The 24,293-nt window shown below is 40.6% G+C and overlaps 1 protein-coding gene across 1 annotated transcript in view; it reads left to right on the forward strand.

Annotated features, from left to right (window-relative positions):
* The window catches only part of LOC137498938 (glutamate receptor ionotropic, kainate glr-3-like), a 63,673-nt gene that overhangs the window by 18,621 nt on the left and 20,759 nt on the right, over positions 1–24,293 (forward strand). The window contains exons 3-4 of the mRNA XM_068226799.1: positions 12,198–12,415; positions 18,305–18,564. Of these exons, the coding sequence (XP_068082900.1) occupies positions 12,198–12,415; positions 18,305–18,564 (478 nt within the window). The remainder of the gene's footprint in view (positions 1–12,197; positions 12,416–18,304; positions 18,565–24,293) is intronic.

A 24,293-nucleotide genomic window follows, 5' to 3' on the forward strand; every position in this document is an offset into this window, starting at 1 on the left:
TCCAACTCCTAGGCCTTTCCTATCCCATCGTCGCCATAAGACCTATCTGTGCCGATGCGACGTAAAGCCACTAGCAAAACAAATCTTCTTCTTCTTTTCATTCTCCGTTTTTTATTCCGCACCCTGGTTAGATCACAGGTGTGAACTTCAGTCCGATATAAAGGGATATATTTACTATTGACTGTTTCTGTGGTGGGGCGTGTTCAATGTACATGAAGAGGTTTGTATTGGGATAAACATGAAACCTAATCCCCTAGTTACAGAGATTCATCAGATGTAGTTAAAATCCACAATCCACCGAGAACCGAACCAGAGACCCTCTGAATCGAAAGCCTCGATGCTGACCATCCAGTCAAAGTCAGTCAAGGACCAGCTAATAATGTTGAAAGAGAAAACTGTATTAATCACACGTTATATTTCCATTACTTGTATGTGTGTCAATCCCGATAGTAAATGAAAATGAAAACCTACAACCTGTTTTCTAGCCAGTGACCGGGTCAGGGATGTAATGAATGAATTATATATAGGCTGTTATTACTATGGGGTCACCACTCCCAAAGTGATATATTAATGAATGATAGATGCTACGAAATGAGAATGAAGAGTGTTGCTGGAATGAAAGATGACAGGGAAAACCGGAGTACCCGGAGAAAGACCTGTCCCGCCTCCGCTTTGTCCAGCACAAATCTCACATGGAATGACCGGGATTTGAACCACGGTATCCAGCGGTGAGAGGGCGACGCGCTGCAGTCTGAGCCACGGATACTCCCCGGTAGTAAATATGTACATAAAATACCATATATTATGGTGGTCTTTGTTTCAGGGTCATGTATATTAGCGTAAGATTCCTATTCGACAGGGTAGGTATGATTTCAGTAGCGAAGGTAAGCCACAACAGTGAAAGTCTTATCATCCTCCGGTCTAACTCATTCAATATAAAACATTCGTAAGGTCTCATACTATTTTTCTATTTCCTGTAACCATTGAAATTTACGTTCAGCATTGAAATTTACGTTCAGCGCCCATGAAACTCCTCGTGTTCACTGTGACAATATATATATATATATATATATATATATATATATATATATATATATATATATATATATATATATGCTACAGCCTTTGTTTTATGTCGCACCGGCATAGACAGATCTCATGGCGACGATGGGATAGTCCAGGGCCTCTTAGGAAGGGAACGACCATGGGCTTAATTAAGATACAGCCCCGGTATATGGCTGGTGTTAAAATGAGAAACCATGGACTATCATCTTCAGGGTTATCATGAGCTGTAAGCTAACAGCAACGTAACCCAATCCACATAGATAATTCGCTCGGTGACAACATATTTAAATTCCATCAGGAACTTGTACATATTCAGAGTGAGCAACCTATTTTTGTTTGTGCTTCACAAAATTAATGTTCTCTTTGTAAGGGGAAATTCCAATAATAATAATAATAATAATAATAATAATAATAATAATAATAATAATAATAATAATAATAATAGTAATAATAATAATAATAATAATAATATGCCGTGTGTTTTATGTCCTGTAAACTGTCACTGGTTTTAACAGATGCTAGAGAGCCAGAATTTTACTCTAAGAAAGGGTCTTTGACAAGCCAGTAGGTTAAATATATTCGCATGCATTTGAGTACTTTTAAATGTCAATCGACTGCGTCAGGATTCGACCTTTGAACACTGAAAATTGACAGCGGGCTGTAAAAGTTTAGATCTGTATCATAAGAATAATCATGTTCAAAGATTGCCTTGTTACGGATGTTACATATTGCCTATTTGTGATCATCTCGTTACTAGTGACCTAATATCGTACTAATACTGATAGGTTATTTGTGACGATGAGTTGAAAAAGGCATAGGATTGAGAAGAAAGCGACCATGGACTTAAGGTTCAGTACAGCCCCGACGTTTGCCTGATGTGAACATTGGGAACCATGAAGAACCATCTTCATGGCTGACGAAGTTGGGGTTCGAGCCCACCACCTCCCGAATACTAACTCGTAGATAGGTAGCCAACTAGCGGTTTATGAATATTTTTGAAATGAATTGTACAACGTATAGGCCTAAACTTTCTTTCCAGTTCAACGTTTCAGTAATCATATTAACAAACAAAAGTTCTGGGTGTTCTACACTCGATGTCAGTTCAGCAGTGACAAAATTTGAACATTTCTAGAACGGAAACAAATTGCTAGCTAGAAAGCTGTCTCCAATGGTAAACAATTAATAGGGAATCTGCCACCTATGTGATAGCCCTAAATGCTGAACACTGATGACGATTTGATTGATTGATTGATTGATTGATTGATTGATTGATTGATTGATTGATTGATTGATTGATTGATCGAATGGAAAATTCAGACGTGTGAGATTGTTACTATGCATTTTTCAGGAGTTGAAGTGTATACATAAATGTAACGCTATCTTTCGGGAGTTTACGAAATACACGTACAGGACTAAAAAATTCACATAAATTTTACACGAACTCTTAGCCCATTTCCTTCTTGGGAATGTCATAATGTTTGATGATTTCGTGGTAACACGCCCTGTTCTCTCATGATGTTACCATTTAGAGGAATAAAATGTATGGGTCTCGAACCTGTCAGCTTGCATTCAGGAGATAGTGGGTTCGAACCTCACTGTAGGCAGCCCTGAAGGCGGTTTTCCATGGTTTCCCATTTTAACACGAGCCTAATGTCGGGACTGTAACATAATTAGTAAGGCCATGGCAGCTTCCTTCTCACTCCTAGCCCTTTCCTATCCTATCGCCGCCATAAGAACTATCTGTTTCGGTGCTACGTAAAGCAAATAAAATTGTAAATATATATACTGCTGGGTCTTCAGAGAAAATTGGGATATGGTACACGTAAAGGTCGTTAAAATAGTACATGCAATGAGATCTTTTATATCTTTGTCCATAATTCTCCATCGCGGAGGACAACGTATAGGAATTGGTTAGAGGAGATCGATTTGGCTAAATTTTACTACAAGAAGAGATAGGAATGATAGGACACATCTCAAGGCACCGATAAATTGTTCAGTTAGTGTTTGAGAGAAGTATAGGCGGTAAGAACGGTACGGATAGTCCAAGGTATGAATATGATAAGCAGGTTAGAGCAGATGTAGGATGTGGTAGTTACGTAGAAATGAAAAGGTGAGCACAGGATAGGGTGACATGGAGAGCTGCATAAAACAGTCTATGGACTGTTGACCCAAACAACAATAGTGGCAGAGGGTAGAAATCCTTATGGTATGATTTTGTTGATCTTGAGGTAATCAATACACAATCCTAACGAGCCATCTTTCTTCCAAACTACCACCACAGGATTAGCATACTCTGAAGACCTTGATTCTTCCAGCCACGTTTGTGCTTCCTCATTGATAGCTTCCTTTTCTGCAGATGGTACGCGTTGTGGTCTGATGAAAGCTGATTGTTCGTCCTTAAGTGTAATGGCCAATTCTACATAGGAATATTATGTTTTGGGTGGTTCACAGGAGGAGAAGATTTCTTCAACTTGTTGACTCTGATCTCCACCTACGTTCAATGACCATTCTTCTACAATCCTCATCTTCATCAGAAACAAATCTGGTTTTGTTCTAGAAAATTGAGTGCTATTTTGATTGATCACCACTCCTGCCTTGCGAAGAACATCATTTCCAAGGATAGCAGGAAGTTTTATGATGTCCCTTGAAACGACATACACATCAGTATAAAATATTTCATTCTCAACAAAGACCATGAAAATAGCCTTGAGGCAAATCATATTTTCTGTTAGGACCAGATTGGACCTTCTGAGAGGACAAGCTCCAACTTCCTTTTAGATATCTCCTCGAATCAAAGTAACGCTACTGTTTGTGCCTACCATCGCGTCGATCGTAGTGTATTATTTTGGGAATTCTTATTTTGGTGCTCAAAACTGATGGTGCCGCATTATCCATAGAGTTAAATGAACTACAATTTAACATCCCTGGTTTCTACTGAATGACAGTCTACTGACTTATTCCCAAATTGATTGTATCTCAATCACTTCAGACACCCATCCTTTTGCCCACAATTTGTCGACTTGTGGCCTGCTTCCTCACTATTAAAACATCTTTGCTATTGTTTTCCTTCAACAGCTGTCGTACGCTTATCTCGTGAATCAGATTTCAAACCAACATCTTTCTTGGAAACTTTCATGTTATGTTCTATCAACACTGCATTCATAGTTCCGCAGATTTCCCTTAAAATCTCTAATATTCTTAGCCCCATATACAGCCATTTTACTACCAGAATCATTCTCTATACATTCTATAAACAATTCTCCTTCATTAAAAGCAAGCATTCTTGGAGTGATTCCTCGTCCATCTTTTAACGCCTATGCAGCATTCCGTGTATCTGTGTATTTTTTCACTGTTAAACTCGATATTAGACTCTTCAATCAATTTCTTTATGTTTCCATGGTGATAAGCCGATTTCACCTTGAATGAAAGCTTTCCGAAACCAGACATGAATTTCTTAGCAAATACCAACTTCAGCATGCTGTCCCATCACATCAATAAAGAAGTTTCCTCAAACAATTAAATCTAATTTCTTACCTACCATCAAAGGTGCGTATAGAATCTTCAACGTCCCGAAACGACATTATGAGTGCACGATCTGAATTTCTACGTCTTGTCGATGTGAAATAGTTCGTGACCCAAACATCTTCACTTTCGCTATCTTCTGTAGATGTTGCTGTTTCGTGAGTTCCTTTCGGCTTCATTCTGTCATGTTCTTTTAATTTATTTTTAGGTTTGAAGCCAAGATTGCAGCTAGCGCCACTGATAATTACAACGCCTTCGTCGTCTTCAAGGTCCCCTTCATCTTCATATCCCAGCTGCAGTAACTATCTTGATTTGATGAGGTGCTGCAAAACGCGCATCGTCAGTTGTTCATTATCTCCCCCCCCCCCCCCGTATCTCAAATTCAAGACCACATAGCAACTAAATCACGGTCAGAGAAAAAGTCAAGGACGCACCTAAACTTATCGTAATATTAAAAAATCCCTTAGTCTTTTACGGTTCTACCTAACGCTTTCATTGCCAAACACATCTTTATACAATATTTTAACTACAGTCTCAGGTGCTGTAGAAATGTTGACATAAATATGTCTTATGGCTGGGGATCATCTGAAAATTTGCGTTACGGATTGTGGATGCAAAATGTGTGACGCGATGTTACCTAGCAACCGTGCAGGCTGTGATGTGAAGTATTGAGGATGGCCATGATTGAGAGGAATTATATAGAGGCCTCGTCTCATCATACCCCAGAGGCCAGTGTTGCCAACACCAATGTCAATAAAGCCACTAAACACACACAAACAACACCGAATTGAACATAAAATCCACTAATTTTTTTCTCCCTCTTTATATACAAGCCTCAGTATCATTAATATTAGTAAACTTGTTTTAAGGTAGCATAAGGCCCCACAGAGCTGTTACAAGAAAGAAAAGTCATCGTTGAACACTTAACAAAACTGGAAAATTAATACTCCTGCATCTCCATCTTCATTTCTTGAAGTGGCTGTGTTGCCTTGTACAAAGGCACTATCGATATCACTCTCGTTCACTCGACCTTCCAACTCTCCCTGATTGGGGAAAGTATTCTGTAGGCTTGTACTGTCCCAATTTGTTTTAACACTTGCTGGACCGAGCTCGATACCTGCAGTCGCTTAAGTGCGGCCACTATCCAGTATTCGGGAGATAGTAGGTTCGAACCCCACTATCGACAGCCCTGAAAATGGTTTTCCGTGGTTTCCCATTTTCACACCAGGCAAATGCTGGGGCCGTACCTTAATTAAGTGCACGGCCGCTTCCTTCCCACTCCTAGCCCTTTCCTGTCCCATCGTCGCAATAAGACCTATCTGTGTCGGTGCGACGTAAAGCAACTAGCAACAACAACAAACAACAACACTTGCTGGGACAGTTCAAAATCATGGCAACATTTACTAAGCCGTCTTAATCCAGCTCAAAATGTCAAGATATACTGCAATAACTCAGTCCCCATCCTTTTTCTAAGTTTAGTTTTTACCACAGTACGTTCATTTGACTGAACAACAATTCCACCTATGCATTTGACCAGGAAACATTGATAATGCTAATTCTGCTAGGTCTTTAAATGGGTTTATGTTTGATGCATCTCTGTATCTAATGAGTTCACACCAAAACCGTCGAGAATTGCTGACATTCTGCCATGTAATTAAGTTGAATACACCCCACTGTGCCTCTATTTTTCCCTTTACTTCCGATGGGATGCTAAACATCTCCGTTAATGGAATCAAAGGTTCCTTAATTTGTCGAAAAGCATGACCAGGACTAAGGTCTAGCAACAGTTTTTAATATATCCATATTTTCAGGAAGTCTTCTCTGCAGTTCCTTGATTAAACAAATGATGTACAGCGTCTTCGAATTAAGTGTTCATTTTCTGCGGTGAGTCTTTGCTCCACCTTCATCTTTCCAATTTTACTTTCACATTAGTATCCCAGGTATAGTTTGAGGTTAAGATGGTTTTTAAAGTCACTACTGGTATAACCAAATTTAAATGTAGGCAATACAGCGGTTTTTCCCAGTAATACAATCAACAATTTTAAGTCAGTTAAGAGTTTCGCTTATTTGCACTTGTAACATCCTCATGAATCCTTTTCAGGAATAGCAGGTAAACTAAATTGTCTTCATCTTTAAGTATAGCATGCGGAGTTTCTGCAATATAACAGTTCTCACTGATCCAAACAATTCCAAAATATGATTTCAGTTTCAGCCATTGTGTAACCAGGCTGTAACTATTCTATCAAACGCTGAGCAAACTGATAGCCTGATATTTTCAAAGCCTCATGGCTATCATTGATAGCCTGGTAAATGTGTCTGGATGCAAGCTGTCTAAGAGAAGATTTTTTGAGAACCAGTTATAAATCGCACTTATAAGAAACTCAATATTTCTGGGCAAAGTGTTTGTACATGCATGGGCAACTGCTATTTGTACGAAATAGTCCAGAAGCATAGTGCATTCCATGGGATTTTTTTTGTGAAGGGAAGGTGCGACTATGTGAAATCGCTTTATTGAATGTTACATAATGGTGTAATACCGGGTGTTTACCTTAAAATTGCGCCGTTTGGTTTTATGACGCCATACATCCAAGATGACCATCACATGTTACATTTATTCATTATATTAAGAATAACTCAAGGACATGAAAGATATAGACTGCTAAACATACTCGTTGCAGCGCCCCTGACTGAAGCTTAGTGAACTACGCCTGCCATGGCACGGCCGACTGGATACCTCGCTGCGCTCCTAGCTAGCTAGAGCGACGCATCAAGTCGGCCGTGGCCATGGCAGTTGCAGGCGAGAGAACTTGACACTTCGATATTGGCCTAGCCACATGCCACTTTAGCTTAGCCGTATTATCAGGTCATGAATAGATGCGGTTATTTTTGTAGCAAAAATAAAGTCTTATTTAAAACTAGCAAGTTCAGGCGTTTTGAAAACTCTGTTACAATTAAAAATCATAGGACTTTTAATGAAAATAAGCGCAGCAGACCTGGCAGCTGTTTGGTTGGAAAGAAGGTGAATAGTATTAATTTGTAGTAATACGCGTTTTTCTTTATCAAGATGTCCATAGCATGCGCATCGTTTAACTGCAGCAAACGCCACCAGAAAGTGATTAACGTTTAATTTCACAAGTAGGCCCTATGTACAGTATGAACAATTATTTGCGAGTTATTTTAGTATAGGCCTAAACCCACTTTCATATCCCATAGGCCATTCCAATTATGACACATTATTTTTCTTCAAGGTTTCCATTGAAATTCCCCTGTGGATGGTGGCGGTAGAATAACACCCACGGTATCCCTTGCCTGTCGCAAGAAGCGACTCAAAGGGTCTTAACTTGGGAGCATGGATTGGCGATCACGGGGCCTTAATCTGAGTCCTGGTATTGTTTCCACTTACTTGTGCCAGGATTCTTACGTTCTTCTATACCATCCGACCTCCCTTGGTCAAATCTTGTTATTTTCCGACCCCGATGCTATTAGTGTATTTGAAGCCTAGGGAGTCTTCGCCCTTCGTAGCTTTTGTCTTTTTTGGCCGGTACCTTCATTTTTCGAAGTGTCGGATCCTTTCCAGTTTTTTCTCTGTTTAGTGTTGTATAGAGGATAGTTGCCTAGTTGTACTTCCTATTAAAACAATAATCACCACCACTCCCCTTTCCTGGGACTACAACGGAGGGAGAAGGATTTAATATTCCATAATTACAATACACTTTATGAGTAGCTTATATTCTAATTGTTTTTAGGTAACCTACTTTGACTACTTAATATTATTTCATTAAATATTATTGTTTAACAGTAATCTGAATTACTGAATTCAACCAACATAGTCTAATACCACATAACCACAAACAAATTATTATTATTATTATTATTATTATTATTATTATTATTATTATTATTATTATTATTATTATTATTATTATTATTATTATTATTATTATTAACATTATTTTTATACAATTTGCTTTACGTCGCACTGAAACAGATGGGTCTTACGGCGATGATGGGATAGGAAAGACCTAGGAGTGGGAAGGAAGCGGCCGTGGCCTTAATTAAGGAATTAAGGTGTGAAAATGGGAAACCACGGAAAACCACCTTTAGGGCTGTCGGCAGTGGGGTTTGAACCCACTACTTTCCAGATGCAAGCTCACAGCTTGCGCGGCCCTAACCGCAAGGCCAACTCTCCCGGTACAAACGAATTATTCACTTTGGTTAAACATTGTCATCACACAACTTTTATGGTGCTTTTAACAGATTTTTAAACATATTTTGTATCATAATTAAGGCCGGTTTTATGGCATCAAACTTGAAGAATATCGAAATGTAATGTATACGTCTATACAAATAACCAACGGCCGTACCCGTGTTGAAACACCGGATCCCGTGCGATCTCCGAAGTTAAGCAACATTGGGCGTGGTCAAGATTTGGATGGGTAACCACGCGCTGGTGGTGGGGGGTACGGGAATGGAGGAGCGGAAAGGAACTGGCCACCCTACCGTAAGTAAACTCCGGCTCAGGCACACCTCTGCGGAGGTTCGGACCTGCCTTCGGACAGAATGCGCCCTTATCTTACCTCTATACAAATACATCCACCTGTCGTTTGTTTTGCCTTCAAGTGTCATGGTTGCCAGCAGTTCAAGTAGATTCAAATATGTCGGCAGGTAGCAGTCTATATCTTTCATGTCGTTGGAATAAGTCCTTATAAGTCCTTCCAGAGTGCTTATACGTAAAATGTGCATAGAACATTTTCTGCTGTCAATGATTCCTTGTCATTTTTTTCGTATCTCTTACCGTTTGTGAGTTAAGCTCCATTACATATGCCATCATCAGTTATGAACATGTTACCATCAGTTATTTAGTAAAGGCTCAAACAAATAATGATAATGCTGTTATTTACTCAAATTAACTATAATAATACTATGATATGGAACAAACATTACTAGTGCAGTCATGTACAATGGTATGAAACGCACTATACTAATTCATTTACAATGATATAGCAAAAACATTGATGAACTAATGATAAATTTAACTGCGTCTCATATAATAAATTTGTAGTAGTAATAGCAGTAGTAGTAGTTCTTGAAATATATTATGTATTGATATAAAAAGTATTTTTAATGACATTACATTTCCTTTTACAAACAAATTATCATCAATATCTAACTCCGATGAATATTCATGGTGTGCATGTTCATCATAATTGTCACACATTTCTTCATCTCCTCCATGCACACACACAGCTCAGTCTAGTTTAGATTGTGGGAAAGACATTTACATGGTAAAACACACATTCCCCACAAGACCACAGAATAAGCTGAAGAACTGTCTCTTGAGCGCATGGTAGCATACACATAACAGGAGCATAATGGTCGTTTTTCTTTTTCAATTCCCAGCCACAGTTCAATGGTGAAGGCAGATCTGGGTAGGGTTGGTCTGCACAACACCATAGGCCTACTATGGTTTGATAAGGAATTCTATCAACATAGGGTATCACTGATGCTCTTGTTGGTGGCAAGTTTTCTCCTCGAGTTTCTTTGTTTGTGAACACCTACCACCTCAGCTCTCCAATGTTTGATATATTTGTGCCAGGGACTTAGACTTGACATATGAACTTTTCTATTAAAAGTCTATCATTATTAAGAAAATTTTCACATTTCATATCCATGTGACCGTTGATGCACCATTTACAAAAATGATGAACTTGTTTCGGAATGACTTCTTCCTTGTCTGCTTTCTTAAGGGACCCGCTGAAAGTCCATTTCCTAAGTTTCATAACAGAAGCTCGTAATATCCGAGCTGCATCAGAGAGGATTTTCATGTACTTGTATAAGTCTTCACACGCATCCTCGGCAAGAACAAGACTTACATCACATGCAGCATTTAGTGGTACAGGCTATGGTTCGTTCACTTTCTTCGGTTTACTGAAAATAACACCAACACTTTCGAGTTCCTCTTCTAACAGTTTCTTTTTCTTACTTTTTAATTAAGAGAATGTGTGTTAAAATGTACCCACTGACGAAGAGTAAAAAAATACTAGATTTAGTGGGGAAAACGCAGTGTTGGCAACACTGCTAGAGAAGGATTATTTCATTCGTGGTAATTTCATACACTCTGAGTCAGTTTCTCTTATTTCGATGCACTCATTTCTATACTTGACGACTCCAAATTCCATACAGATGTCTCCCAAAATAATTCATTATATGCAAATTAATTAATTGTTATCGACTGGAATTTTATTTACTGAACAACATATTTATGATCATTTCATTATCCCAAAGGGAAATTTAACACCATTTTATGGCAACATGTCTTTATTCACTCTTCATAGTGGATAATATGTTTGTTTATCCTTTGGTTGTCTCCAAGCATATTCGTCATAATCATTGACAACTAATGACACGAAATTCATCCCGTTAAAATATCGATAACTGTTATAAATTGCAGCTCGTCATTGCCATCTTCTTCATTAGACTCTCAACTCATCAGATACTAAGGATAATCACATGCTAATATTAATTTTGGAAGTACATACCTCCATCAAGATACATCAGTCTTCTTAACAACGTCTTATCAACATCTTATAAATTTTTCAGCACATATTAGTTATAATGAAAAGTCTAACTTCCCTATGAGGGACTTAGATTTATTTCCACCAATTATATGTAAGGTTTTTCAGGCGTTTCCTCTATAAATCATCGTTTTATCTTAGGGCTAACACTAGACTCATCAGACTCTAACCTATATTAATTGCAATATCCCGGAACGAGCCCCGCGGTAGGGGTCAAGTTTTACTGATTAAAACAAACATTACGTAACCTAGGGCAAAAAAAAAGAGTAGATCCCAGGAAAAACCACAACACAGCCCACATGGCAAAGCAATTAGATAATAAAACAAAACACTTCACTCAAATGTTTTTTCTTGTCCAGTCTTTGCACAATATATGCCATACTTCCCAATTATTATTATTATTATTATTATTATTATTATTATTATTATTATTATTATTATTATTATTATTATTATTATTATTATTATTCATCTATTGTTGCTTTGTCCATGAAGGATATTTGTTGACATAGACACTGACATCTTAAGCTGTAGAAATATTATTTTTCTTTCAGTGGATTGAATGATTGGCTAGAAATGAATCGTTCTTATTCCTGGCATTTCCAACTCATATACTGTATATACAGTGTATATAAGAATTTATTTAAAGCACGAGGGTTGATTCAGAAGTCATGGCAACAATTTTCTATTTTTGGAAAATGTGCCAAAGCCAAACTTGTAATATTATATCTGAAAGAATGTTACAGGAACTTCGTAATTTAGCCGGCAGATGGGGGTATAGGTCCATCATTCCAGCCGTGGTCACGCCCGTTTGTCAGTTATTTAATGACTTCGATGCATAATGGAAGTAACCAAATTTGAACAGCGTTCTTACATCTTAGTCCGTGTGACTTCGATGATATTTACGAAGTGAAGTAACCAATGCATGGGAACCGCTTTGCTAACAAACATGACATCGTATAGCGCACACTAACAAATCACATGCAGCCATACTTCTGAATCAACCCTCGTATATTTTGTGTCTTGCCCTGGCAGGACACGACGTAACCCCGAGGAGCTCGTCTGGCCGTGTGGTATACCTGTTGGGGTACGTGGTCGCCGTGATAGTGATGACAGCGTATTCAGCAGCCCTTGTCTCGTTCCTTACCGCGCAGGTCAAGGAGCTACCCTTCAGAGACCTCAACGGGTTACTCGCTGATGGCACCTATAAGTTAGGAGTTGTCGCCACCGCAGCAGATTTCAACATGTTCTCAGTAAGAAATTCACTCTAAACTTCTGCTTTTTAGTATAGAGTATTGTACGCGCACTTTTTAGTGAGAGATTTTTGTACTCTGATGAGGAGTGAGAAGGGAGCACTGCCGGTTCCGATAGTACTGCCAACTGAATGGAAATGAAATCTGAATTGAATCGATAATATGATCGATGGATATCAATTTTCTAAAACTTTATTATCTTACGCCAACAACTGTGTCACACACACAATATATAATACTATATATCATTTCCCGATGCGAAACGTGTTCCTAGCATGAATTCTATAGTTTGGCTTTGCTGTGTAAACAACAACAGTACGAGTACTTAAAGTGTACGCCAGATGTCGCTCAGCGATGACACGCGATTCTTAGTTTGTGTTTCAAAGGCTGCCAATATGAATCTCGAAGATAACCGAAGTCGACCGATTCAGCACTAGGATGTAAATATCGCTAAAAAGTGCGCAGATAATATATACATGTATAGGTAGATGGGCTAGTAACATGGCCATTTTACTGTACAGCTAAAATACTGTTGTTTCTTATAATTAATATAATATTATTATTGTTATAGTGTAAATGTACATACTATTTAGCTTAATATGTACTTTGTTCTGTTTTTGCATTGCTTTTATTTTTCAGTTTTTATGTTACTTTTATCATTATGACTTTCTTTTTACTTATATGCTCTGGATTTCTTTTACTTTGTGTTATTTGTGAAGTTTTGCTTTCTTTCTTCATTGTATGTTCTCCAAGTCTGCTAATCGGCTTAGTTATCTTTGATTTTAAATATAAAAGTACATTTCTTTTATATACAGTACGTTGTTAAGTGTAAGAGAGGGCCACGGACCCTAATCTCGCCTCTGCTTAAGTAAAATAAATAAATAAATAAATAAATAAATAAATAAATAAATAAATAAATAAATAAATAAATAAATAAATAAATAAATAAATAAATAAATAAATAGTTCGCCTCTGTGGTGTAGTGGTTAGCGTGATTAGCTGCCACCCCCGGAGGCCCGGGTTCGATTTTCGGCTCTGCCACGAAGTTTGAAAAGTGGTACGAGGTCCACTCAGCCTCGGAAGGTCAACTGAGTAGGGATGGGTTCGATTCCCATCTCAGCCATTCTCGAAATGATTTTCCGTGGTTTCCCACTTCTCCATGCAAATGCAGGGATGAAATGAAATGTCATATGGCTTTTAGTGCCGGGATATCTCAGGACGGGTTCGGCTCGCCAGGTGCAGGTCTTTCTATTTGACTCCCGTAGGCGACCTGCGCGTCATGATGAGGATGGGATGATGATGAAATGAAATGGCGTATGGCTTTTAGCGCCGGGAGATCCCAGGACGGGTTCGGCTCGCCAGGTGTAGGTCTTATGATTTGACGCCACGAAGTCGGACAATGCCGGGATATGGTACCTAACTTAAGTCCACGGCCGCTTCCTTCCCTCTTCCTTGCCTGTCTCTTTCAATCTTCCCATCCCAGTCCGGTTCCATGGCTAAATGGTTAGTGTGCTAGCCTGTGGTGAGAGGGGTCCAGGGTTCGATTCCGGGCAGGGTCCTGAATATTAACCATCATTGGTTAATTTAGCTAGCACGGGGGCTGGGTGTATATGTCGTCTTCATCATCATTTCATCCTCATCATGACGCGCAGGTCGCCTACGGGAGTCAAACCAAAAGACTTGCACCTGGCGAAACGAACATGTCCTTGGACACTCTCGGCACTATAAGAAATACGCCATTTCACTTTTTTCCCATCCCTCTACAAAGCACCTCTTCAGCATAGAAGGTGAGGCCGCCAGGGCGAGGTACGGGTCCTGCTCCCCAGTTGTATCTCCAGATACACGTTAAGACACGTCTTCTACCCCTTAAGCTGTACGCTGCTAGCAATGAACAACTGACGCAGCTTCTGGCCTTAAATAAGATATTCTCTGATGATATACACATGGAGTTCGGAATGGAAAATTGTAGAGCAGTTCATCTGAAATAAGGGAAACTTGAGACTACTGATGGATTTAAGAACTCTGGAAGTAATGAAAGATCTTGAACCAGGAGAATTTACAAGTACTTGGGTTTCAATCACCTTAAAGGGATCAGTCACTCAATCATCAAAGAAATAGTATAGACTGCTTTCCTTGAGGGAGCCATAGCCGTTGCAAATTTATTCCCAAATGCAGGAAACAAAGTAAAGGCAGTTAACTCTTTCGCAGTTCCTGTTTTCACCTACTCATTTGGTGTCAGTAAATACCGGGCGAATTGGTCTTGCGGTTAGGGGTGCGCAGCTGTGAGCTTGCAACCGGAATTTAGTGGGTTCGAACCCCACTTTCGGCAGCCCCAAAGATGGTATCCGTGGTTTCCTATTTCACACCAGGCAAATGCTGGGCTATACCTTAATTAAGGCCACGGCGCTTTCTTCCCACCCCTAACACTATCATATCCTATCGTCGACATAAGACCTATCTGTGTCGGTGCGACGTAATGCCAATTGTAATAAGACGTATCTGGGTCAGTGCGACGTAAAGCAGATTGTAAAAATTGGTGCCACTGAATGGTCCGAAACAAATTTATTGGTCTTGGAGAGACAGCTGAGGACATGTCTGACAACAAAGAGAATGCTTGATCCTAATTCTGCAATTGAGTGAATGAACTTGCCAGGTCTAAATGGGAGAAGTGGAATACTAGACATCAGGAACATATGCCACAATCAGACAGGAAACTTACGACGATACTTCAATTCAAAGCCAGATCAAAATCTATTCACAGCTGTCTGTTGTGCTGAGGATAAATTTATTCCACTCACTATTAAAATGTCCCCTGTTCTATTGTGGACAGGTTACCTATTAGCAGCTAATAAATCGTCACGCAAATTGCGCTTTTTGCGCTTTTAACGATATCAACAACATTGTGCTTTCGTGACCTCGAAGTGAGATCGGTCCCTCGTTATTTATTGACGCAATAGACGAAATAAAATACTGGCATTATTTAAACAATTACAGGGGTCTTCTTTAGCATAGTGGCTGAGCTGCCTGCTTTCCATCCAGAGGGAATCTCAGTCGATGCCGGGTTGAAATTCTCACCCAAAAGTTCATTTGGTTTCTAGATGGCCATTCAGTCCTAAATCCCCTCTCCCCAAAAGAATCAAACCCAACGATCCCAGAAATATCTGAGATAAGCATAAGCAGAAGAGAGTTTTCAGCAGACCTTCTTTGTCGGGATGAACGATAGGAAAGAGAGGGAGATAATGCAAAGAAATAACGGTAATAATATAATAAAAAAGAAATAACAATAATGTTTATGCTGAAATAATTGATGAATCATTTTCGGTCCTGTCATTATAAGTGCAACGTTGACAGGAGAGTCATACTGCACCTTTCAAACAAACCGTTTAAATGGAAGGCGAAGACGTTCATTTCAGTATAGTTCATAGTTCACTGTATGTGATTCATGCGTGATGGGGGCACCATATCATTACTTTTGCTGCTGGAACGATTATAGGTCAGCGATTCCCAAACAAATGGATGGTAGATGAGGGGACAACATTCAGACCTGATCGTTTTCCTGATCTCAACCCACTGGGTTTGTACTCGTGAGGTAATTCAAGGGCTATTTTGTGCTCGAAAGGTATTCATAACGTGGAAATTCTTCGTCTGAGACATTATAGAGATTATCAGCAGAAAGCTATGGTTTATTTACTTAGTCGTATGGTGATTACAAACTATATATAATTGACACAAGACAAAATTACACAAAATCAGAGCTTTCTATTCACTTATTAAATATGGAGAGCGACTGAACAAGTCATCAGAAAATCCAGAATATGAATGAAGAGGGCAGCGTTGGACGAGATGTTCAATCGTCTGTTCTTCTAAACTGCATTCGCACATTGGTGAACCGATCCAATCCCATTTGTGCAGAAAGTAGTTACAGCAGCCATGTTCACTACTTAGTCTGTTGAGACGATGCCTAAGGTACTTTGGTAGATCGAAACCTTTTGGCATCTTAGTGGGATCAAGATGGTGGGCATTTGTGCCCAATGCTTTTAACGATCACCACTTCTTCCAACTATCATTTAAATTAAATCCATCAGCAATAAGTTTTCCTGCGACGATACTTACTGGTCGTTGCTGTGGTGGATGGCAGAATTCCTGATGCAGTGGTAAAGAAAGGCGTTGCGAATATTTTCTTAGCCTTAGCTATGGTAGACACGTACAATATGAGATAGAAGAAGGCTGTCGAAGGTGTGGTGCTTAGAAGCCTGTATGAGAGATAACTTTTTATAAGTCTCTGTAAAGAAAAACGTCGGTTAAGTTGTCAATCAAATTGTATATTGGAACCATACCATCCTGTAACATGAACTACCATAGTGTTCCTTCATATAATTGGACAGTCGTATAATTTTGAATATGACATTACCATGCCTTGCGCCCATTTTCGCAAAAATCATCGCCTGAAGCAATCTATCGAAAATGGCGAAAATGCCTAACATTGCAACTGCCGAAAATGCCCCCACGTCGAGCGCCATATGGAACCATACAATCCACGCCATCAAATACGATGCCTTTTTGGCGATCTCTCGTCCGGAGTTGCGTTCTAAGCTAGCGTGCGTATGGTGCCGGTGTTTATATAACCTTCTGGTGGCGTAATTTTCCAGACGTTGAAATTTTACAAACAATTATCATTTTGGCAGAGGTCTACAGTAAAAACATATGACATGCCGAGGTTTTCCTTACTAATTAATGCGTTTATCTCGAAATCTTACAAAACAAATCAAGCTTGCACGTTAGCATTACCGTGTTTGGCCATTTTTAGTGGGTGGATTTATTGCTATGTAAATTTCCTCTCTTGTCATTTTCATAGCTCGCTGTCTTTCTGGGGATCTCTCCAGCTATGACAGACTTGTGTTTGCTCCACCACGTCGGAGGTGTTATGCAATCTGATGCAACTTGAATTCGACATGGGCAAAGGAGCTTGACAAAAGTTCCCAGTGCCTAAACCAATTTTCAATTAATTATGTGTATGACCGATGCGGTTACAATATGTACACCACAAACAATGCCTGTAGATCAGTTTGTTTGTCCAACCCTTGTCCCGTTTCCCTACGGGGTCGGGTATGAGGTGATATGAATTTGTCGTGGCGGTTTTTTATGACCGGATGCCCTTCCTGACGTCAACCTCATTAGAGGAGTTAATGAGAGATGAAATGAATGACGTGATATATGATAGTAGGGAGAGGGTGAAACCCGGTGCCGGCACATAGCCTACTCCTGTCGAATAGCACCAAGGGGTCTGCTCAAGGCTTAACGCCCCATCCGTCGGACGAATCACCATCAACAGCGTCATATGCCCTCACTCCATATGAGCACTGCGGAGAGGTTTGGAATTTAATCCAGGCTTTTGGCACGCAATCTAGTGATTAGAAATTGTATACCACCACCTCCCCTACCCTGCCGGCCAACATTCTGATGGTGAAATTTTTTTCGACCAACGGGACTCGAACCGGCTAACCTCGGTGTTAGACCGTTTTTAGACTTCAGCGTCTTAACGATCATGGCCACCAGGCGGGCTAATGCCTGTAGATCAGTAAAGAAGTGAAATGGACGATATATTCCTATGAACACATTTCTTATCTTTGTATATCCTCTATCAATTGTCCAGAAGTTTTCCACATGTTTAGTTACGATTACATCCTAAGTAGTCTAGCCTATAGCTATTTAAGCCTTATAGATCAGTAAAGAAGTGAAATGGACGATATATTCCTATGAACACATTTCTTATCTTTGTATATCCTCTATCAATTGTCCAGAAGTTTTCCACATGTTTAGTTACGATTACATCCTAAGTAGTCTAGCCTATAGCTATTTAAGCCTTAGTTTTATAAACGATGTTTACAGGAGTCCAAAAACAGCCTCATGCAGCAATTATACGAGAAGCTAATGAAACCTGATACGCAGAACTTGGCCGCTACAGTTGAGGAAGCCGCGTCACGACTCTGCAGAACGAAGTTCGTGCTCGTTGTTTCTGCCGAGTTTCCAGGAAATGTACTCCAGATATCCAACTGTTCTGTGGCCAGCCTTCCTGATGTTTCCTTCAAGAACATAATGTCCCTGGCTTTAGCACCTGGTAGTCCGTATCTGGGCCTCATCAATCACATGTGAGCATTGTATTACTAGCTAGTATGTATGTATATTCAATCATCAGCCCGAAGGCTGGTTGGATCCTCCACAGCTCCGCCATCAGCTGTCATAGATGGCCTACGCATCACTGAGGAGGTGTACTAGGGAAATGAGGAGTGAGGTAGTTTCACATTGCTTTTCTCACCGAGCCAGAAGTTGCTATTACATATAAGTCTGCCAAGCCCACTGAAATGTATGCACCAACCGACCCTATGAGCAATATTTTCACACCATTCATGGCAGGGACTGACTGCATAAGGAATGGCATTACTAGCATCGCTCATACATCAGTCACTTTCATATTGTCAGAGCCAAGGATAAGAGTGAGACAGGTCAATGAAAGTAACAAAATTTCTCTAGCCTATACCAGAAGACCTAGCGCACTGTAAAGACTAGGTCCCGCCACCAAAGGCATACTAGCTAGTAACCCAGTAATATTGATAACATTATCAACTAGTGAACAAGGCACGTGGTTATTGCACTCCACATAAAAGGAATAGGGAGGAGCGTAACGAATGTGATAGGGCCAGCGTGTCAAAATAAAGTTCGGGGCCCCTCAAATAAAATGTAAAACCTATGAATAATGAAATATACATTTAATTAAAGCAGGCAAAATTAATGCAATATATTGTCAAGTTGTATGAACAAAGGGATTATTTGTTATTGTAAAACCGGGCGAGTTGACCCTACGGTTAGGGGCGGGCAGCTGTGAGCTTGCATCCGGGAGATAGTGACTTCGAACCCCACTGTCGGCAGCCCTGAAGATGGTTTTCCGTGGCTTACCATTTTCACTGTAGTCAAATGATGGGGCTTTACCTTAATTAAGGTCACGGCCGATTCCTTCACACTCCTAGGCCTTTCCCATTCCATCGTCACCATAAGACATCTGTGTCGGTGTGACGTAAAACAAATTGTAAAAAAATAAATAATAGTAGTATAATAGACGGGTTCTGCCGCCTCCTCCTCCTCCGGCTCTCGGGAGAGGCCTCCTCCTCAGCCAGTGGCCTCCTCCTCCTCCTCAGCCAGTGGCCTCCCAGTGGCCACCTCCTCCTCCTCCTCAGCCAGTGGCCTCCCAGTGGCCTCCTCCACCTCAGCCAGAGGCCTCTTCCAGTGCTGCCAACTTAACCTAACTAGCGCGAGATAAACAAAGCCACGTGCTTTTTGACAGACAACAACGCACCGCTAACCTCAGTACTGCCATCTTGACGGGCCTAAACCTCAGTAGTACCAACTTAACCTCACAAGCGCGAGGTAAACAAAGCCACGTGCTTTTTGACAGCCACGTGCTTTTTGACAGATTTGTAAACAAAGCCACGTGCTTTTTGACAGCTGTCATCGACAACAACGCATCGCAAACCTCAGTACTACCATCTTGACGGGCCTAAACCCCAGTAGTGCCAACTTAACCTAACTAGCATGAGGTAAACAAAGCCACGTGTTTTTTGACAGCCACGTGCTTTTTGACAGATTTGTAAACAAAGCCACGTGCTTTTTGACAGACAACAACGCATCGCTAACCTCAGTACTGCCATCTTGACGGGAATAAACCTCGGTGGTACCAACTTAACCTAACTAGCTCGAGATAAACAAAGCCACGTGCTTTTTGACAGCCACGTGCTTTTTGACAGCTGTCATCCGCCATCTTTAAACTACAGAGCGCTGTGCTGCCCTCTTTCGTCACCTGTCATCGGCAGTGCTGCCATCTTGGCGGGCCTAAACCTTAGTGCTACCAACTTAACCTCACTAGCTCGAGATAAACAAATCCACGTGCTTTTTGACAGCTACGTGCTTTTTTGACAGCTGTCATCCGCCATCTTTAATCCATAGAGCACAGTGCTGCCCTCTTTAGCTACTTACCTTTGAAATGTGGTGGCGGATAATTTGAAAAATGCTTTTTGACAGCAGCCATCTTGCATCGCAAACCTCAGTGCTGCCCTCTTTAGCTAGATACCTGTGGTAGCAGACAATTCCACGTGACAGCAGCCATCTTTAATCAAGAGAGCACCGTGCTGCCCTCTATGTGGTGGTGGCAAATTGAAAAATTCCACGTGCTCTTGTTTGGAAACAAACTCACGTGCTTTTTTGACAGCTACCATCCACCATCTTTAATCAACAGAGCACAGTGCTGTACTCTTTAGCTAGATACCTTTGAAATGTGGTGGCGGCAATTTGAAAAATTCTATGTGCTCTTGTTGGGAAACAAAGCCACGTGCTTTTTTGACAGCTGTCATCCGCCATCTTTAATCTACAGAACACCGTGCTGCCCTCTTTATGGCTACTACCTTAAGCATGTAGTAGCGGGCAATTTGAAAAGTTCTGTTAGCTATCATCCGCCATCTTTAATCAAGAGAGCACCGTGCTGCCATCTTTAGCTAGATACCTTTGAAATGTGGTGGCGGCAAATTGGAAAATTCCACATGCTCTTGCTTGGAAACAAACTCACGTGCTTTTTGACAGCTACCATCCGCCATCTTTAATCAACAGAGCATAGTGCTGCCCTCTTTAGTTTGAAATGTGGTGGCGGCAAATTCCACATGGTCTTGTTTGGTAAACATAGCCACGTGCAGCTATCATCCGCCATCTTTAATCCAGAGAGCACCGTGCTGCCCTCTTTATCGCAGTAGATGTAAATTCGTCACCTGCCATACGCAGTGCTGCTATCTTTAGCTAGATACCTTTGAAATGTGGTGGTGGATAATTTAAAAAGAAAAATTCTACAGCAGTCCTCTCTCGACGCTAATTGCATAAGATGGCGGCTATACATGACTCCTTAAGGGTGCTTACGCAAGACGGCTGCTATACAAAGGTTCTTATGAGACGCCCTTGGGATGCTTGCGCAAGATGGTGGTTATACAAGGCTCCTTATGAGACACCCTAGTGATGCTTGCGCAAGATGGCGGTTGCTCTTATGAGGCGGCTTAAGGGTCCTTGCACAAGATGGCTAGAGACGCCCTAAGGATGCTTGCGCAAGATGGCGGACACAAGATGGCGGCTATACACGTCTCCTTATGAGACGCCTTAAGGGCGTGGCGGTTGCTCTTATGAGGCGGCTTAAGGGTCCTTGCACAAGATGGCTGCTGCTCTTAGCTTAGAGGCTAACGTGTCGTGCTAGTTCGATTCATTAAATTTAGGGCTTAAATGCAAAATGTTAAATATCTCGAAAGCAGTGCACCGTAGAGCAAAACGGACAAAATTTTTCTGCCTAATACCTAGGTTCGCAGTATGAGGAACAAGAAAATCATAGTCTAATGATGGGATCAACGGTTCGGTTCCTACTTAGGCCCTTTGGCATTTGCTCTGTTTTAGCTTGTATTGAAGCGAGTCTTCGTAACATGATCAGGTTTAGCTATGGTAGAGAGTATAACGTGCCGTGCAGGTTCGATTCATTAAATTTGGAGACTTAAATGCAAAATGTTAAATATCTCGAAAACGATGCATCGTAGAGCAAAACGGACAAAATTTTTCCGCCTAATACGTAGGTTCGTAGTATCAGGAACAAGAAAAAACATAGTCTAATGATGAGATCAACGGTTCGATTCCTACTTAAGCCCTTTGCCATTCGCAGCTATCTATTTCTACAAGATGGTGGCTGCTCTTATGAGAAACAAGATGCCTTGAGACGTCCTAGGGATGCTTACGCAAGATGGCAGACACAAAATGGTGACTATACATAGCTCCTTATGAGACGGCCTAGGGGTGCTCGCACAAGATGGCGGCTACTCTTATGAAGAAAGCTAGCTTAGAGGCTACTGCGCAAGATAACAGCTGCTGTTATGCATGTGGTGGAGGGCAATTTGAAATTCTATGTGCTTAATCAACAGAGCACCCTGCTGCCCTCTTTAGCTGAAATGTGGTGGTGGATAATTTGAAAAATTCTTTTGACAGCTATCATCTTTAAAAACAATGGCGACTATACATAGGCTGTTAAGGCCTTATCATTCTCCTCCTCCTCCTCCTCCTCCTCCTCCTCCTTCTCTACCTCCTCCTCCGCCTCTTATGTCAAGGCATAGCTTTATATCGAACAAGTTTAAACCTGCATCGCGAAGGCAAGCGTGTGCAGCGATAACATTATTGTGCATGTTTAGACTTTCGAAACATAAGAAGAGTAGAATCAAACGCTGTACTCGATACGACATGTGATCAGAACATTGATTGATGCGTTCAGAAAAACAAAATAAGTGATCAAGACTAGAATCGAACAATGTACTCAATACATCATGTGTTTAGAATATGTCAGGGGATACGCTTGTTCTAAGAAGATCAGATTGAAACATAACAAGACTAGAATAGAACACTGTAATCGATGTTGTTAACTTCAACATGTGATCAGAACATTGATTGATGTGTTCAGAACACAAAATAAGTGCTCATGACTAGAATCGAACACTGTACTCGATACAACATGTGATCAGAACATTGATCGATGTGTTCAGAACACGAAAGAAGTGATCAAGCCTAGAATCGAACACTGTACTCAATACAACATGTGTTTAGAACATGTTAGGGGGTACCCTCGTTCTAAGAAGATCAGAATGAAACATAACAAGACTAGAATCGAACACTGTAATCGATGTTGTTAACCTCAACATATGATCAGAACATTGTTTGATGTGTTCAGAGCAAAAGTACAATTTTGATGATTTGCGCAGCTAACTCGCTCGGTAAACGATATAGCCAAAGTATAACTTCAAATTATTTACCTTCCATCATTCGTCTTGTGTGTAAAAATCAGTCGAACAAGTTATCGCATAAACATGGCTGAAAAAAAATCGTGATAGGGTATGGAACCCAGGGGTTACATCTTATCAGAAGGGCAAAAAGGATGAAAGGACTCTTCCTCCTCCTTACCGCACATTCCTTGGCTAAAGGGCTAATGGGCTAAAGGGCTAATGGGCTAAAGGGCTAAAGGGCTAAAGGGCTAAAGGGCTAAAGGTGCAAAAACCTCATCGATCGCTATCAGCAAGAACGCTTGTACTTTGTTAAGTGTAGAAAATTAATCTTTATTTGTAAATGGTTTCATGTTCAGAACAAGGAATGGAAAATCCCCGAGGTGTGATGAGTTACGTTTTTCGAACTAGTGTTTGGAACACTGAACTTTTCAAGATGATAGCAGAGAGTTTAGCAATGTTCTGTTGTTGGATTTTAAATTCCGCGCTACATCATGCATAAGGTGGCAGCCTTGAGGTTTACCGCCGTAAAGATGGCAAGAGTGAGGTTAACAATGTTGTGCTGTTGGATTTTAAATTCCGCGCTATAACATGCATAAGGTGGCAGCCTTGAGGTTTACCGCCGTAAAGATGGCAGCAGTGAGGTTAGCGACGCTCTATTGTCCTTCAAAGTGAGGTTAGGGTTCGTCAAGAAGACAGCTGTCAAAAAAGCACGTGGCTATGTTTACCAAACAAGAGCACGTGGTCGTGACGTCACGGTCACGTAATCAATCCTTAGCTCGACGTCGTTAAGAGCAGTATTAGGGTTAGCTATGCTTAAAAGTCTTGGGAACAGAGCAGCAGTATGAATTGCTATGTTTCAAAGCGTGTACACATGACCTATCGATTTTACATGCATCGACCATCGAACTAAACTTCATCCGCTAGATCGTGCAGCTATCTTAGCATAACCTATACCCATAAAATTAAAGTACAATGAATAGCCATGTTTCAAAGCGTGTACACATCACCTATCGATTTTGCACACATCGACTCTCGTA

Source organism: Anabrus simplex, chromosome 3 (genome assembly GCF_040414725.1).
Source record: "Anabrus simplex isolate iqAnaSimp1 chromosome 3, ASM4041472v1, whole genome shotgun sequence".
Taxonomy (NCBI): domain Eukaryota; kingdom Metazoa; phylum Arthropoda; class Insecta; order Orthoptera; family Tettigoniidae; genus Anabrus; species Anabrus simplex.